The 19,611-nt window shown below is 39.6% G+C and overlaps 1 protein-coding gene across 6 annotated transcripts in view; it reads left to right on the top strand.

The window, feature by feature from the left end:
- The window catches only part of PRKG1 (protein kinase cGMP-dependent 1), a 1,362,786-nt gene that overhangs the window by 1,163,319 nt on the left and 179,856 nt on the right, over positions 1-19,611 (top strand). For all 6 annotated transcript variants that reach the window (XM_039327748.1, XM_039327751.1, XM_039327747.1 and 3 more), the window contains one exon: positions 4,847-4,921. In XM_039327748.1, the coding sequence (XP_039183682.1) occupies positions 4,847-4,921 (75 nt within the window). The remainder of the gene's footprint in view (positions 1-4,846; positions 4,922-19,611) is intronic.

Genomic DNA, 19,611 nt, shown 5'->3' with positions numbered 1-19,611 from the left:
GCTTTGGGCCAAGTCTCTTATTAGGAAATAACAAATTGCAATACCAAGCTTCACCACAAGATGTCACTGATGCAATTTAAAGTTTTTTAAGTCCCAAATTTTTCTAATTCTTTTTCCAATTTTATTTCTTTTTTATAAATAAAAACAAAAGTCTCCAATAGAAATAGGAAACTTTTAGTCCATGTCAGAATCCAATTATATTTCATCTCTAGTTATCAACTATGGAAAACCCCATTTCTGCCCTCTCTGGATTCTATCATATGATGAAGGGGAAGGGGGGGATGAACAAAGGGGTTTTATGGCCCTTACTTTCTTCAGTACAACTTCAAAAGGGACTGAATGTGGATACCACCAAAAGGACTAACCATAACAATGGGGCCATCAGCTTTCATCTGCTCCTCTCTGACGTCTCCTGCCGGCAGTGAGGAAAAAGGGGCTGGAAATGTAATGCCTGGGATTGTTGCTGGAAAGATGGTGGGGTGGGGTTGTTGGGAACCCCTTAAAACCTTGAACCATAGGGCTTGGCCCCCAAGTCCTATCTAGAATGCCTGCAACCATTTTCTCTTAATAAAGATGCCTGTTGGAAGAAATATTCCAAGAGTTCTGTCTTCTTAAGATGCAAACTGGGATGGGTCCTTACATTAGACAGGACTTGCAGAATTAGTCCACCTGGAAGGGAGAATCTTGCCGGGGGACTTTGCAAAAATTACCATGTCAGACGACAGAGCAAGGAAGGGAGAAAACTCCCTGGAAAGGGAGCCGCTGCCCTGACAGATACCCTCCCAGATATCGGGATCTGAGAGGTCTGATTCCTCAGGAGAAGAGGTGGTGGAGACACGGGACCACAAAGCTCGGTGGTCAATGGGCGTTGGAAAGAAAGGCAAGTGGGAAAAGAAATCAAGAAAGGTGACTCTGAGATGGGGAGCCAACCAACCAGAATGGAAGCAGGAGATGGAGAAATCCCTGCATGCAAGTGAAGAGGAAGGGAACTGGGCACCATACTCGAACTGGATCCTAGAGAAAGTTATCAACCTGATGAAGAGAACTCTCAGCTCCCTAGGAGAGGAGAATTCTGAGCCCTATGGCCGCCCCAGCTTCTGGAGCCACAAAGGGAGAGACACTGAGGGGGAAGTGAAACCTGTAGCCTTGGGGACATCTGCTGATCCAGTAGCCCCCACTCCCCGCCGACCCACAGATGGCGATCTGGATGGAAGACACTACCACCGACAATGAAGGCACTGATCCATTCAAAGACTCCCGCCACTGGACTTGAGATTCAAGGGGGAGCCAACACGGTTGGGATTTTTCCTAACCCAAGTCCTCAGCTACATGGAGAAATACAGGCGGCACATCCCCAGTGACAAAGCCTGTATCCAGATCGTGCAATCTATCCTGGACGGGCTGACTGCAGATTGGGTGGTGAACTTGCACGACTCCAATGCCCCAGAACTCAACAACTTCAACCGTTTCATGTCCTCTCTGAGAAGGCGATTTGAGGACCCCCCGGCTGATCACAAAACTCGCGAAAAGATAAAAACGAGGAGGCTATCAACTGCATACAGAGAGAATCAATATAAAATGATTTACAGATGGCATTTAACATCGGAGAGATTGGCCAAAATGTATAAAAACATAGACCTGAAGTGTTGGAAATGTAAAATCAGAGAAGGAACATTTTATCATATGTGGTGGCTGTGCCCCAAAGCAAAAAATTATTGGGAACGAATAAGAGATTGGATACAGGAGATAACTGAGATACAAATGGGCTTTAAATCAGAATTATTTCTTTTGGGCATAATAAATTTAAAGATGGAAAAACAACTCCAACACATCATTATACACACATATTGACTGCAGCTCGTATACAATATGCTCAATGTTGGAAGAGTGAAAATATACCCACAAATGATATGATTATGTATAAAATCTTGGAATGCACAGAAATGAACAAATTTACGTTAGAATTAAAAGACAAGGATGTGACAGAATTTTATGAAATTTGGAATAAATATTATAATTGGCTAGAACAGAGAAAGAAAAAGCACATAACTATTGATGTACATAAAATGTAAATAAGATGTAAAGAATGCTTAAAATGTATAGTACTGTTCTGTTAAAAAAAGATTTATGTTTATGTATTTTAAGTTTGTTTTGGTGTATGGTGTATGGTGAAAAATAATAAAAATTAAAAAAAAATAATGAGGCAAGGCAAACGCCCAATAGCCGAATATACGCAAGAATTCCAGGCCATTGCCAGCAAACTGAACTGGCCAGAAGACATCCTCCTTAGCCATTTCAAAGATGGACTAAATTATGACCTATATGATGCTTGCCTGCCCCAAGGGGACCCACACCAACTTGAGGAATGGTACGTCTTGGCAGAGGAAGCAGAAATCGACATACTGAAGAGGCACCGCCAAGGAAAACAATGGAGCCGCTCACTGCCTGGGTTGACATGTGAACCAGTGAAACCATCAGCGATGGCCAAGAAGCAAATGGGGTGTTTCAAGTGCGGGAGAGAAGGGCATTGGGCTGTAGAATGCCTCTCAAAAGCCCCCCAGCACAATCCAGCCAGATCACTGGCCAGCAAATCCGGAAAGTCTCCAGCTAAGCCAAAAGAACCTGCCATGAGAATGATGGAGGCTGTGGAATCCCCCACCTCTGCTCATCAGGGGGAAAGAACTCCAGCCTACACCACAGGGCCAGTGGATTCCTCAAATGACAGCTCGGAAGGCGAACCCCTGGTAAGTGGACGCACTGCACCCATCCTCAAGACAGTGACTATATTAATTCCCCCCGTGTCTGAAGCCGTGAAGGTGAAAGCCTTAATAGACTCTGCCTGCACCCGCTGCCTCATTAGCCCGACGCTAGTAGGGAATCTGGGCATTCCGTCAAGGAGACTGGAACAACCAATCTCATTTGGCCAGTTAGATGGGTCCAGAGCAGGGGGGTGTGCCAGCTACCCTAGACACTTTAAAATACACCTCTCCCAGGGCAAACATGAGGAAGACATAACGTTTGTAGTGACCCCAGGCATGGAACGCCCAATGATCCTAGGGATGGAATGGTTAAAAAAATGGAAACCCTGGGTGAGTTGGAGGACGGCAGAAATCAAATTCCCGAAGGAGGACCCTATGGACTTAAAATTCCAAGGGGGGCTACCAGAATCAAGAACAGAAAAACCATCCATGGGAGAGGAAAAGGGACTAACAGAAATACCAGAGGAATACAGAGACCTTGCTGAAGTTTTCAGTGAGGAGAGGGCGGATGAGCCCCCCACCCCACGGACCCACAGACTTTGCCATTGAATTCAAGCCTGGGGCAAAACTCCCGAAGCCCAGATTATACTCCATGAGCTCAAAGGAGAAGGAGGAAATGGAAAGATTCATAAAGAAAAACCTAGAAAGGGGTTTCATTGAAGTAGCCAAGCCTAAAGTGGCTGCCCCGGTCCTCTTTAGAGAGAAGAAGGACAGCTCTTTATGCTTATGCATGGATTATAGGGCCCTGAATACAATCAGTGAAAGCAACCTATACCCTCTGTCTCTCATGAAAGACATGTTGTCATAACTCTCAAAAGGGAATTTTTTTTTCTAAACTAGACCTAAGGGAAGCTTACTATCACGCGAGAATTAAGGAAGGGGATGAATGGAAGACCGCATTTAACTGTCCTATGGGGTGCTACCAATTCAAAGTCTTGCCATTTGGATTACAAGGGGGCCCTTCTCTCCTCACAGGGGGAAGATACTTCAAATAGCCTTTACAGGAAAAGAAGGTTCTTGGGGTAAAGAGAAAATCAGATCTTACCCAGTTTCATCCGTGTTGCTTTCAGAGTGCTTGACAGTAGATTTGACTTCGGCTGTGTGCAGCCTAATGATGAGCCATATTGCTATGGCCTGTCTTTTCTCCACCAGTTTGGAGGACTGCCTCGAATCGAGCGGGAGGGCTGCTGCCCTCCCACGATCAAGCAGGGGGTCCCCTCCTTGCTCGTTGCCCCTACAGGGCAACTTTTGACCATTTCCAGGGTCCCCCAGCGAAGGAAAATCGGACATGGAAAACAGAATCACCTTCCAAGCAGCCGCAGCAGCAAACCGGAAGTGAAACGTCTTGTTCAAACCTTGAAATGTTCTTTTTTTTTTTTTTTTTGCTTTCTCAATTTTAGATATATTCCAAAATATTTTTCCTTAGTCATGATAATTTGGAATGAAATGGCAATCAGCAAAGAATACAATGAGTTGGGCAGCATGCAGGTTTAATTGTTTATTTTAACTTTTATTTATTTTTAGTATTATTATTATTATTGGTGGCACTGTCAGCCAGATGTTTCGACTGGATTGCCAAATCCAGTGCAAACATCTGGCTAACTGTGTGATCAACCATAATAATAAATTAAACTTGTATGCTGTCCAGTGTTATTTACTATTTATTGTTGTTTATTTATTATATTATCTCTCTCTTCCATATACTGAAAAACTGTTATTTATTAACTATTATTACATCTTTCCTCTTCCCCCTGCTGAAAAACTCTGAGCCTTCTACTCAAAAGAACACTGAGTTAAATTGACTTTCAGGAATTGTTTTGGTTGTGGTGGGATATAAATGCAATAAGTGAATAAAATAAGAAATAGAATCAATATTAATCATGATTTCATGATCAAATGGAAGCCTTTTGTTTATGGGAGATAGACATTGAATCAAAATCATTGGCATAATTATCTATTTGTGGTGTGCACGCTGTTTTCTCATAGTATTTTATAAGATCTTAGGCAGATCTTGCACAACAGAGAATGTTCGCAACTTTTCAGTTATATCAGAAACATTTTCTTTAAATTGTGTCTTAATTTTACAGCTCTTTCAAACATTTGATTGGAGGCCTGGATGATGTTTCCAATAAAGCATATGAGGATGCTGAAGCAAAAGCAAAGTAAGTCTCAGTTAAGCTGATTTTCTAATGTTCGTTTTATTATTCTTTTTTAGTATGCTGCTCTTTAAGAAGGAGAGAGAACTAATTAAGGCATTTTTCTCTAAATACTCCTTCTTTCTTATCAAAAGAAGAAACTATAAAAAGATCAAATGAGAGAGAATTGCTCCTAATAATTAATTACTTTTTATTATATCATTTTACAAAGACGCAAAGCAAATAGCAAAGTATTCTTAAAGACAATGGATAAATTCATGCAAATAAAAATTCCCCAGCCATATTATCCAATTCAAGAAGTAACTTGGTTAGTTTAGATACTATAATTCTTTAATTGCATTTGGTGCAATAGTTTTTCTATTTCTGTAACCCTCCTTATAAAGGGAGAAAGCAGTCCTGATGTGAATGTCAGATAGTTTTAGCAGATCAGCTTAATGAAAATCATGGAGAGCAGACAAGCCTCTTGTTAATCCCAAAGCAGTTATTCCAGAATCTTTTAGATTTTGGTGGCCCTATTGAAACAGTAGCTGCAAAGTTTAAAGTTGTGCTCCATAAACCATTGCATGCAGAAAGAACGGTATGACTATTTTACCACTTCCATCTGATTCACTTCCTCTTTTCCCATTACATTATTTTATTCATAACATAACAGCAGGATTGGAAGGGACCTTGGAGATCTTCTAGTCCAACCCCTGCTCAGGCAGGAAATCCTGTACCATTTCAGACAAATAATTGTCCAATCTCTTCTTAAAAACTTCCAGAGCATTCACAACTTCTGGAGGCAAGTTGTTCCACTGATTAATTGTTCTATCCATCAGGAAATTCCTCCTTAGTTCTAGGTTGCTTCTCTCCTTGATTAGGTTCCATCCATTGCTTCTTGTCCTGTCTTCAAGTGCTTTGGAGAATAGCTTTACTCCCTCTTCTTTATGGCAACCCCTTTTGTATTTAGTTAATAAATATTTCCAATCCACCATGATTCTCAGGACAGGATGCAAATATTAAAATTACAATACGTCATGGAGGAGTTGGAATGGGGACCGTCTGACAGGGATGGCACATCTCCCTTGGCCTATTTGGAGAAGACAGGGGCTGAGGATGATGCTGTCCCACGCCCCTCAGGCATTGGAAGAGATGGTTGACCAGATGGAGAGGTGCCTATCTTCACAGACAGAGGAGAGGAACAGGCAATGGTGCTGATAAGCAGCACATCTCCTCTGATGAAGAACGGCTGCCTCCTCCACTTGATCTAAGGGCTAGGAGAGCGGAGCATAGGCAAGCTCAGAGAAGGGCTGCAAGGCTACTCCAGAGAGGGCTGCACCAACCCTCCTCCCAAGGAACACCTGGAATAGAGTGACTTAAGGAGAAGCTGTGAGGAGTTAGTCTTTGCCAAGAACAAATGTTTGTTTTGGATTACACTCCCTCGGCTTTGACTCATGCCTTTTTGTTTTGCTTTAAGGACTGCTTTTTGCCTTGCTTTGAGGACTACCGTTTGTCCTACCCTAGTCCTATGGATTGTACCTTCAGAACTGCCTTTGCATTGTATCTTGTCTTTGCTTTGAAGACTGCCATTTGTTTTATGCCTGGACTTTGTTTTGAGAACTTTCCTGGTAATATATGGGCTTTGTTTGGGGGACTGAGGTTGGCTGCCTTCAGGATAGTAGCAGCAGCTGCCCCAGTCAGAGCCACTGAGTGGAGGGGGGCCAGGCTGGGCAAGGGCCCCCTTCTGGCCATCTCTACTGGAGCTGATGGGGCTACGCTACAGAAGGGAGAATTTCTCAAGGTTTAACTTTATTTTATAGAATATAATTTGCAGGCTCTAAGTGCTAAATATATGAAGAAAAATGCATAGTGTTTTATCCTCAGAACACTATGTCAGGAAAATTATTTAATAATATGAAATAAAACACTGTTGGAAACACTGCTCCTTAGACTTGGGCATACATTTTAATCTGCATTTGACAAATAGAAATCAGAGACTGCTATAATTGCTATTTATATATTCTTACACCTAAGTAAGCTTAATAAAAAGTTTTACAACTGTGCATCATAGTTTAATCTTCTCTGGAAACCCAGAATGTATTTTCTATCAATTTTTGAACTAAATGAGCAAAAGCAGATCCTTCAAAGGCAGAAACGGGAAATTTCCAAAATAATATAAAGTATAAATGGTGAGTTATTACATCTATAAAGCTTTGATTGTTCTGTAATATTATGGTAGAAGAAGAGATCATTCTACATTCTTTAAAGTCTTTATTTTATGAATCTAGTTGTATGATCTGAGCAGCAGAATGGAGAATCACACATAAAAATTTGATGTGAAATAAATAAATATTCATACTCAATTCTATAAATAAGCATATGTTCACATCTATACATTATGTGTGTATTCAGATATATAATATCTAAAAATTCCTACCTAGAACAAGCTAAAGTTTTATCCATGAATGAGTAAGGAAAAACAACAACAGAATAACAACAGAAAGAAAAAAGAAAGAAAGACTCAGTCTCACTTTATCACTTTTGTACTCTGGTTGAATTATTTTTTTTTTAGAAATGAGGCTCATAAACAAAACAGACTCGTTTATTTATTTTCAAAATACATGATGCAATGAATAAAAGAAAACTGATCATATAACCATAAGCCTTTCCAAAATATAAATACAATAGTCCTCGATTTACAACTGATAGCTTAACAACTGCTCAAAGTTATCACGGACACTGGAAAAGTTATTTATGACCTGGATTCAAAGTTCTGACATCTACTCCCCCCCCCATCCCCCACAGCCACATGAATGCATTTTAGGCCCTAGAAAACTGGCCCAATTTTCTGACTGTTTGCAATGTTCCACAGCCTCACAACCACAATTTACCTTTTTGCTGAAAACCAGCATTTACTTCTGGTTTCTGCCAAAAAAAAATCCCATAGTGAACAATGGGTTCACTTAACTGCCCCAGTGGTCACTTAATAAATGCCGCAAAAAAGGTCATAAAATCAGGTGATCTGCTCTACAGCCATCATGACTTATGACTGGAATTGTGGACTCAGTTACGTTTGTAAGTTGTGGATTACCTGTACAGAGTATAAAATGGTGACCAATAGATAACAGAACCACCCAAAGGTGCAACTCTTCACTCCGCTGGCCTTGTGCCTCGGGGAAGAGTCAGCTCTTAACTATTTTCCTAAATGTTTGTAGAATTGGGGCCTGTGGCATGTCAGGGGGAGATTGTTCCAGAGATCAGTCACCAAAATACTTGTAAGATAATGTGTAGCTTTGGGTTACATTTTTCTACAGTATCTTACCATCTGATACAAATAAACCAGTTATCGCTCTGAAGTTACTTATGTTTGGTGCTCTCAGAAGTTAAGAATTTACAATAAGAATTAAAAAAAATTAATGAAATGGTACTTAAATAGAAGCCATATTAAAATCACCTTCATAAAAATGCACATGAATATAAATCAGTTGCCAAGCATCCGAATTTTGATGCTGCAATGATTGTAAGTGTGAAAATGGTCATAAGTCACTTTTTTCTGCCTTTATGACTTCAAACAGTCACTAAATGAACTATTGTAAGTCAAGGACTACCTTGACTACTACATATAGATAAGTATAGATACATATGTAATTGCTGCAGGGTGTACATATCAGCAGTCTACATTCATTCTTTTTCACTATAAAGAAAGAAATTTCTTTTTAAAATATTATTCTGCTTATAAAAACATGAATCTCCATAGTGCACATGAAATTCAACATATGCATTAGCTCAGAATCAACACTTTTGTCTCAACCTGTTCTGTTCAGTATGAAGAAAAGTGTAGATACCATCAACTGAATTGCCAAATATAAAATCATAAAAAGCTCTTCATTTCTCGAAACTGTAGAGTTCCAGCAATAGGTTGCCTTGTCTTATTTATTTATTTATTTATAGAATTTATATGCCGCCCAATCCCTAGGACTCAGGGCAACATACAAAATTAAAACAATATAACAATAAAACAATAAATAAGTACTTTCATACAGCATGTCCAATCGTATCTCGGCCCCCCTGGGAACATCAACCCCAGGCCTGCCAGAACAGGAAAGTTTTAATGGCTTTCTTAAAGGCTGGCAAGGTGGGAGTAGTTCGAATCTCGGGGGGAAGTTGATTCCACCAGGTCGGTGCCACCACAGAAAAGGCCCTTCCCCAAGGGCCCGCCGGCCGACATTGTCTGGCCGACGGGACCTGAAGGAGACCCAATCTGTGGGACCTCACCGGTCTCTGGGAACTATGCAGCAGTATGCGGTCCTGTAAGTAACCTGGTCCTAAGCCATGAAGGGCTTTAAAGGTGATAACCAACACCTTGAATTGCGTCCGGAGGCCCACAGGAAGCCAGTGAAGCTCACGGAGGATAGGTGACACATGGGTGTACCTTGGTGCACCCACAATCACTCTCACGGCTGCATTCTGAAACACCTTAGCCTCCAAACGCTCTTCAAGGGTAGCCCCATGTAGAGCGCATTACAGTAATCCAGTCTTGAGGTGACAAGGGCATGAGTGACCGTGAGTAGAGCCTCCCAGTCCAAATAAGGCCGCAACTGGTGCACCTGGTGAACCTGGGCAAAGGTCCCCCTGGCCACAGCCGATAGATGTTGTTCCAAATTTAGCTGTGAGTCCAGGAGGACACCCAAGTTGCGTGCCTGCACTGAGGGAGGTAAATTTACCCCCCCCAGGGCTAATGATGGACCAACAGGATGACCCTTGGGGGGCAAGACCCAGAGCCACTCGGTCTTGTCAGGGTTGAGTCTAAGCCTGCTCGCCCCCATCCAGACCCTCACATCTTCCAGGCACCGGCACATCACGTCGACTGCTTCATTGAAAGGACATGGGGTGGAGATATACAATTGGGTATCATCCGCATACTGATGATACCTCACCCCGTGTCGCCGAATGATCTCACCCAGCGGTTTCATGTAGATGTTAAAAAGGAGGGGGGACAGGACCGAGCCCTGAGGCACCCCATAATCGCCTAGGGGTCGATCTCTGTTCGCCCGCCAACACCCACTGCGACCTGTCAGAGAGGTAGGAGGAGAACCACTACAATATGGTGCTACCCACCCCCACCTCTCCGAGACGATGCAGAAGGATACCATAGTCGATGGTATCGAAAGCCGCTGAGAGGTCAAGAAGCACCAGGATACAGGAATGACCCCTATCCCGGGCTCGCCAGAGGTCATCGGTCAGTGCGACCAAAGCAGTCTCAGTGCTGTAGCCGGGCCTGAAACCAGATTGAAAAGGGTCCAGATAATTCGTTTCATCCAAGGATCGCAAGAGTTGGGACACCATCACCTTCTCTACAACCTTCCCCATAAAGGGGAGATTGGAGACAGGACGAAAGTTCTTCAAAACATCTGGGTCCAGGGAAGGCTTCTTGAGGAGGGGCCTCACCACCACTTCCTTCAAAGGTTGCGGGAAAGACCCCTCCATCAAGGAGGCGTTGATTATCGCCTGGAGCCAGCCTTGTGTCACCTCCCTACTGGCAGAAACCAGCCAGGAGGGGCAAGGGTCCAATAAGCAGGTGGTGGCATTCATTGCCCTCACGGCCTTGTCCACTTCATCAGGGGTCACAGGCTCAAACTCGCTCCAGATAATATGACTAAGACCAGTCCCCGGCATCTCGGCTGGCACTGTCCAGTCGGAGTTCAGGTCTCTCTGAATCTGAGCGATTTTGTCCGAGAGAAACTGAACAAACTCCTCAGCTCTCCCCTGCAAGGGTTCCTCCGCCTTCTCCCCTTTAAGAAGGGAGCGGGTCACCCTAAACAAGGCAGCCGGGTGAGATTCTGCGGACGCAATAAGTGCGGAAAAGTGAACACGCTTTGCCGCCCTTATCACCACTAAATAAGTCCTAAGATAGGCTCTTAATAGTGATCGGTCAGATTCAGGGTTACTGGCCCTCCAACGTCGCTCTAGACGTCTCTTGTGGCGCTTCATCTCCCGGAGCTCCTCAGTAAACTAAGGCACCCTCCGGGGACCACTACCACAGAGAGGTCGCAAAGGCGCAATTTGATCCAGGGCCCCAGATGCCGCCTCATTCCAGGCCGCAACCAGGGACCCGGACGAGTTGTGGACAAGGGAATCAGGTATTTCCCCAAGCTCCTCCTGGAACCAATCTGGGTCCATTAGGCGCCTGGGGTGGAACCACCTAATTGGCTCCACCTCCCTGCGGTGGGGGAGTGATGCTCTGAAGTCCAGCCTCAATAGGAAATGATCTGTCCATGACAAGGGTGAGGTCTCTATTCCCCTTAATTCCAGATCATGTCTCCATTGCCCCGAGAGAAACACAAGGTCGAGCATGTGACTACCCCTATGAGTTGGATCCTGGATTACCTGGGTCAGGTCCATGGTTGCCATGGAAGCCATGAACTCTTGCGCCGCCTCTGAGCATTCGCCAAGTGATGGCAGGTTAAAGTCCACCAGTACCATAAGTCTGGGGAGCTCCACCACCAACCCGGCTACTGACTCCAGCAGCGCAGGCAGGGCTGTTGCAACACAGCTGGGAGGTAGGTACGTCAGCAACAAGCCCAACTGAACCCGTGAACCCAACTTCAATAGGAGGGACTCACACCCAACAATCTCTGGGGCAGGAATCCCACGAGGATTCAGGGACGCCCGAGCAATGACTGCCACTCCCCCACCCCTGCCCTGATGTCGAACTTTCAAAACTTGCTACGCTTCTGGTGTCACCTTTAAAGACTGTTGCACCCCACTGAATCTTTTCTTTCTTTCTTTCTTTCTTTCTTTCTTTCTTTCTTTCTTTCTTTCTTTCTTTCTTTCTTTCTGAAAAAAAATTATTTTTCATTTTTCAATACATTTAATATTTTCAATACATTATAAAAAAATACCTTTAAAATAAATTCATACATATAACCTTAGGTGTCGCTCCTCCATCTCCCCCCCCCGACTGCATCCACCCTTTCTACCTTCCTTCCCTACTTCCCTCCTCCCTCTCTCCTCTCTTCACCTCTCTCCCCTCCTCCATTCCTCCCATTCTACTTCCTTCCATCCCTTCCCTCTCACCCTCTTCGGATACAGTTCAGGGGAAATACCCGAGCGGCACCTTTCTCAAAATTACTCTATCTATTTTATACATTAATATTTCTGTTTATCTAACCTACTTAATCCCACCCATCCGCACCCTCCTACGCCCCCCCCCACTTCCCGGAGCAGAATACAGGGTTATTGTGAACAAAACAAACACAATCTACATAACTTATAAAACAGAAAATTTATACAATAAACAAATTCATACTTAACCCTTAACTCCCTCTAAACTTTAATATAATAATGTAAACAAATCTATTTTAAATCATTTATTATAAAATTCTATATATAATAATTATTATTTCAAGAAAAAAATTAATCATAAAATAAATGGAACTTTAAAGTTCCATATTTATTCTCAATATAATCTATCCATCTTCTCCATACCATAATATATTTTTCTTGTGTATGGTCCTTTAAATAAGCAGAAATCTTTGCCATTTCTGCTAAATTAGAAACCTTGAGTATCCATTCTTCTATAGTAGGCAACGAATCCTTCTTCCAGTATAAACCTACAAGTAACCTTGCTGCAGTTATTAAATTCAACATTAAAATAATTTCATTAACATCTAAATCCATAAAAATACCCAATAAAAATAATTGAGTAAACTTTATTTTCTTTTTAAAAATCTTTTGAATGTTCCACCAAATCATTATCCAAAAAGCTTTAATATTTTTACAGGTCCACCAAACATGAAAATAAGTTGCATCAGTACTACCACACCTCCAACATTTGGGCTGTAAGCTAGGATACATACAAGACAGTTTTTTAGGATCCAAATGCCACCTATAAAACATTTTATAAAAAATTTCCCTCAAATTTTGGGCCTGTGTAAATTTAACATTTCTAATCCAAATAGTCTCCCATAAATCCAATAAAATCGGTTCCTGGATATTCTAGGCCCATTTAATCATACAATCTTTTACTAACTCTGTTTCCGAGTCCAGTTTTATTAACTCATTATAATTTTTTTAATATGAGCATGGTTCTGATTTTTAATCTGAATTACCAAATTTTCATCTCCTAGTGTTATTCCAACTTTCTTATCTACAGTCCACCTATCCACAATTTGTATATATTGAAACCATAACTGTAAGATATTTTCTTGTCTTAATACATCTAAAGATTTTAACTGCCAATCAGTACCTGACCAAATTAATAATTCCTTATACGAAATTTTATCAAAATTCATCCCCTTAGAAACTCCCTCAATTACATGTCCAGGAATCCCCCAAATAGGTATTTTATAATTTAACCTATAGTAATACTTCTTCCAAACTCAAAGAAAAGCATTTCTTAAAATATGTGATTTAAAAGCCCGATCTACTTTCTTATTAAAAATCAAATATGCATGCCAGCCATACAATAAATCCCACCCTTCAAGAGAAAGACATTTTTATTTGTTAAGTTAAGCCAATCGCTTATCAAAGTTAAGGTGGCTGCATCATAATATAATTTCAAATTAGGTGCTTTAAGCCCACCACTTTCTCGGGCATCTTGCAAAGTCTTAAACTTTACCCTTGTTTTTTTCCCACCCCAGATAAATTTATTAATACCCTTTTGCCACTCATCCAGGTTTGCATCTTTTTTTAAAATGGGTAACATTTGAAACAAAAAAAGAAACTTTGGTAGAACATTCATTTTTACCGCTGATATTCTCCCCAACAATGACAATTGCAACTTTTTCCAGTCATTTAAATCCTTTTGTACTTTTGCCCATAATAATTCATAAATTATTCTTATATAATTTTCCATTAGAAGCTGTTATATGTACTCCCAAATATTTAACCTTTTTCACCATCTGAAAACCTGTAAGTTTAATTAAAATTTCATTTTCCTTATTAGACATATTTTTAGATAACATTAGTTTTATTATTATTTATTTTAAAGCCAGAAACTTTCCTATACTGAGATATGAGTTCCAACAAGTGACCAACCACTTGAGTCAGTTGTACTAAAGTTAAAACCAAATCATCTGCAAAAGGTCTCAATTTATACTCATTCCTGTTTACTTTTATTCCCTTAATTACCGTTGACTCTTGAATCTGAATTAACAAAATCTCCATTGTTAAAACAAATAATAATGGGGATAATGGACATCCTTGTCTTGTTCCCTTTTCAATATTAAAAGTCTCTGTCAATTCCCCATTAATAATAATTTGAGCAGACTGTTGCTGATATATAGCCTTGAGAGCATGTAAAAATTTATCTCCAAAATTCATTTTCTCTATCAATAAAAATAGAAATTTCCAATCTAATTGATCAAAAGCTTTCTCAGCGTCTAAAAATATAAAGGCCACATGAATCTGATTATTCTTATCCAAATGCTCTATTAAATTAACATTTTATTACATTATATTTCATATATCTTCCTGTTATAAATCCTGATTGGTCACAATGAATCAAATCCTTCATTACCTGCATTAATCTATTTGTCAAAATTTTTGAAAAGATCTTATAATCTACATTTAAAAGAGATATAGGTCTATAATTCTTAGGCTCAGTAAGATCTTGATCCTCCTTCGGGATCAATGATATAAACGCCCTTCTCCAAGAAGGGGGAACTTGAGCTCCCGACAAAATACTATTAAAAAGCTCCTTTAATGGCTCCATCATCTCCTCACATAAAATTTTATAATACATTGTCGTCAACCCATCTGTTCCTGGAGACTTTCCCACCTTTAACTGCTTGATAGCTAAACCAATTTCCTCTGGGGTAATTGAACAATTCATTAGAAAGTTTAGGAAAATGCACTGATTGTAGATACTTTTCTACTTCTGCAATATGTATATTATCACTAGCATATAATTTTGTATAAAAATCTAAAAAACTCTTTTTAATCAAATTATATTGAAAAACCTCAGTGCCTTTATATTTTACTTTCTCTATAATTCTTGCTGTCAAGGTTCCGACTAATGAAGCACTTCAAAGAACTTTCAGGCATGTTTCCTAAAGCCTTTATTACAGAGCTACAAATTGCCGGTCACCATCATGGACGTTTTGATGCCAGAATCTGACTTCCTCTTGCTGGCATCAAACTTTTCTTGCTAAACCCCTCCCTTATCTTGCAGTCACGTCACATTATCCAATTAGTGTGAAGGTCAAAAGTTTACTTCCTCTTTCTTTCCCAGGCTTTTTACCCCCCCCCCCCGCTTTAAGCTATGTATTAACCCAGTAAATACCAGACAGTTTTGCATATTGTCAAAGCAAGAATATACAGTATTTGCAGCATTGACACTTGCCTTCTGTTTCTTGTGTAATTGATAAGCTAACCACCTCCCAGGCTTATTTGCATTACAAAAAGTATTATGTTTCATATAACGCAAATTTGTCGCAACCTGGTCTGCCATCAACATATTAAATTGTGCCCTAAGCATATTTATAGCAGCCTTTAACCTATTATCCGTTGGATTCAAAACATAAGCCTCTTCTTTTAATTTAATCTCTTCTTCTAATTCTTTATGTTTTTGTATCAATTTGCCCCTAAGAGCATTATTCATATGAATCAAAATTCCCCTCATGTAAGCTTTACTGGCATCCCACACCATAGGCATTGAAGTTCCCTTGTTCATATTTAAAACAAAAAATTCCTTCAAATGTTCTTTACGTTTTTGTACAAACTCCTCCCGAGTAAACAAATTCTCATTCAATCCCCAGGATCTTCTATTCCCATCTTCCACAAATAGCTCCAACCACACAGGGCTATGATCAGACAATGTCCTAGGAAAAATCTTGACTTTCTTAACCCTGGAAAAAAGATCATTGGTAATTAAGATAAAGTCAATCCTTGAAAATGATTGGTGTCTATCCGAATAGAAAGTATAATCTCTGTTATTTATATTCCTTTCACGCCAAACATCAATAAGTTCTAGCTCATCTTTCATATCAAAAAAAGTTTTAGGTAGTTTAGATTGAGTAAAAGTTTTAAAAGTACCCTTTTTGTCCTTTCTTGAGTCCAAAACTCCATTCTAATCTCCCATCATAATTACAGATTTATAATCCAACTGAGTTATTTTTCCATGCAAAAACTTATAAAATTGCTTCTGTTGTTGAGTAGGGGCATATAGTCCAACGATAAGAATTTTCTTGCCTTGTAATAGTAGATCTATAAAAACATATCTTCCTTGAGGATCAGATTCTATTAATTCAGCCGATAAATTTTTCTTCACATAAATTACGACACCCCCTTTTTTCCCTGGAGCTGGGGCCATAGAATGTGATCCCAAATGAGAATTAATCAAATATTTGGAGTCCTTTAAAGTTATATGAGTTTCTTGCAAACATATTACATCACTGTTATGTTGTTTCAGATAATGAAAAACTTTTTTCCTTTTCTGTGGTGAATTCAAGCCATTAACATTCCAAGTCAGGAACTTTGCCATCCCTACCGGCCTGAAGCCTCTGAAGCATAACTTGAAGATCAATTGTTGAAGATCTTTTTGGTCTTGCTCCTCTCACAGGATCTGTAGTAATAGTACCTTTTATTGTTTCACTAGTCTTCTGCTGCTTCTCTCTACGTTTGTATGCAGCTCTTGTCATCCTTTGTTCTTTTATCTCCAAATTCTATGCAGCAGGTTGATCTTGTACTTCTTTAACAATAAATGAGATCGCTCCTCCAGTTATATGCTCTTCTTCAATTTTACTAACTTGTAAAGATGAGGGCGAGCCTGCCTTCAGAACAGAGTTGTAAAATTCTTTTGCCTTTGGAACTGTAGTTAATCTATAATGTGTTCCTGCATAATTCACTACTATTCCAGTTGGAATCTCCCATCTGAACTGAATTTGACGACGTTTTAACTCTCAGACAAAAAAGCAAAATCTTTTCTTCTTCTTAAAATTTTTGGAGGTATCTCTTTTAAAATTATAACATCTTGGGCTGCAATTTGGAACCTCTGTTTATAAAAAGCCTGTATAATTTCATTATGTATAGATGTTCTTGAAAAGTAAATAACCACATCTCTAGGTAAATTTCTTTGTCTGGCAACCCATGAGTTAACTCTGAAGATTTTTTCTATCTCATTCCGAATTTCCTCCGGTCTCCATCCCAGATTAAAAGCAATATCTTTAATGACTAACTCCTTTAAATCTTCTTGCTGGTTTTCTTTCATCCCTCTGATATGCAGCGCAAATTCCATATCTCTGTACTGTGAAATAATCAATTCATCCTGTATCATATCTATCTTGTTCTCAACTTCTTCAACTCTACTTTCCAATCTTGCTGCGTTTTCAGTCACCTCCTCCATTTTATCATCAATTCTCTCAATATGCATAGCTAAACCTTGAAATGCAAACATTATATCCTCCCTCATTTCTTTATTTTTTTCCTCCAATAATTCTGCCATAACAGCCCTCTCTGAAGCCATTTTACAATCCAAAAGATCAGCTACCTCCTCTTTAATATCCAAGGCATTCTTTTTTAGAACTTCTTGTAAATCTTTAAGTGAAATTGCAGGTGGAGGAGAAGGAGGAGGTGTCTTTAGCTTAGGCTGAGAGACAATCTGAGTCAATGGAGAAGAAATAGAGGCTTTAGGGACCGAAGAAACCAAATGTTTTGAAGCCATCTTTGTAACTTCACAATCTTAGGATTCCTGCCTCTATAAACTGTAACAATTTCAATAAGCTAAGTCCATTACTCTAACGAAATTTTGTTGCAAAAGTCCTCAGAGAAAATGAAAGTCTTCAGACAAAGACACAAAATTCCTCTGCCATTTTTTTCCTTTTTCTTTCCTTTCACACCCTATTTGTTAAAATACTAATTGGAGAAGATATTAATTCTTGAGTTAAAGTTAAAATTCAAAATCAAAATACTATCCCTCCTGAATCGCTCCGTCTGCTTCAGAATTTACTCACAATTCCTCTTAATTTAGCAGAGGTGGAGGCAGTGTCTGGCTCTGTTCTCCCGTTCCGGAGAACAAAGGCGACCCAGGATGTGGATTTTTCCCAGACTCTGAAGGAGCTCTCACTCTTCCTCTCTCAAAAAGAATTCTAAGAGACCAGAGGAGCTTGACTTCTATCTGGAGAGAGCTCACTTTCCTCCCTTCACCCGGGAGGAAAGTTCCGAGCCGCAAACAGCTGATTGTCACTGTTCTGCAGGCTCTTACACATACCAAGACGGGCGGCTCAGAAGAAAGCCGCCATCGGTGCAGCGCTAACAACCGGAAGTCGAATCTTTTGTTTTTCTTGTACAATACTGTAGGAATTGAACTTTTCTGAGTAAAAACTCTGTTTCTTTTGTATAACCTTAGAGATCTTTCCTACCTTTATATAGACAAGCAGCCATTTCTTACAAGTGTAATGGGCTTCATATTGAAATTTAATGATTTTATGTAGCTTTTGGTTCTGTCAGTTTTCTATAATATTTATAATTATATATATAATCTACTATAACTATTCCATATGTTTTTACATGTCTATCATTTATCATCTGTCATCTATCTGTCTATCTATCTATCTATCTATCTATCTATCTATCTATCTATCTATCTATCTATCATCTACCTACGTATTATCTATCATCTATCTATAAGGTAGTGACTATCTTATTTGCCTGCTCCATTAAAAGACTGCACGATGCTATGGCAGACTACACAGTTTATATTAATGAAATGTGCCAATTCTTTTTTTAAAAAAAAATCTATGGCATATTTGCATCTGCATAGTGCAGGCCCAGCCTCCAGTCTCCACTGAAGCATAAAAATGTGTTGTTTCCTTCCTCCTTAATTGCCACTCAGTAACTGAAGCACAGTATTACATAAGCTGTACCATACATATGCAAACACAAATATCATTTTTTCAGAAAGCAATATTCTCATGCAACCTTGCCTGAGAGTTTCGAGAAGGTACTCATATAATTGTCATTCATCCTCTTTGTTCTTGCTCCTTGCCCAGTTATGTGCAATAAGAAGCCCTCCATTTTGCCCATCAGAATTAGAAATGACCTTTTAGCATATATCTCTTTTAACTACAGAAAGCTGGGTTTTCTTTAACTATACCTTCTCCCCCCTCCCCCGAAAAAAAGAAGGCTTTTAAAACCCTCTTCCTGTATCTCTTTGACATGCTTTATATATATATAGATTGCTCAGGGAGCCAGAAGATTGCACATATTTGGGGTTTACAGTTAGAGTAGAAAGATTTTTCAGGGCCTGAGAAGACAAGCACTTCTTGGAGGTATATAGGAAAAATAAATAAAAGCACAGAGCTCTTAGCCAAATTCATAGATAGACAAGTTGAGTCTTTCAGTGGATACTATCTTATTTTTTAATATATATTATTGGTTTTTTAATTTTAACAAAGACTACTTAAGACACACCGTGGTGTTTGGGTAAACAAACATCCCAAAATAAAAACATACATAAACAGTTTAGTACATTCATTGTCATCTCTCTATTTCCCTTAAATAACATAATAGATTAAATATATTCCATTTCTAGCTTAAATTTCTATTACTACTAAACCTTTTAAAACTTTATCAATTTACAATTACCATAATCAAATATTGTTTTACATCAACAAATTATCACTTCACGTATCTCTTCCAAATATATTCAAACTCTTAATCTCTCTCATCCCTCTTTTATCACCAATCTTTTATTTCTTCTTCCAATAATAACTCTT

The sequence above is a fragment of the Crotalus tigris genome, unplaced genomic scaffold, assembly GCF_016545835.1.
Source record: "Crotalus tigris isolate CLP2741 ecotype Arizona unplaced genomic scaffold, ASM1654583v1 scf7180000024366.3429058, whole genome shotgun sequence".
Lineage (NCBI taxonomy): Eukaryota > Metazoa > Chordata > Lepidosauria > Squamata > Viperidae > Crotalus > Crotalus tigris.
This window is presented reverse-complemented; position numbering and strand designations above follow the sequence as displayed.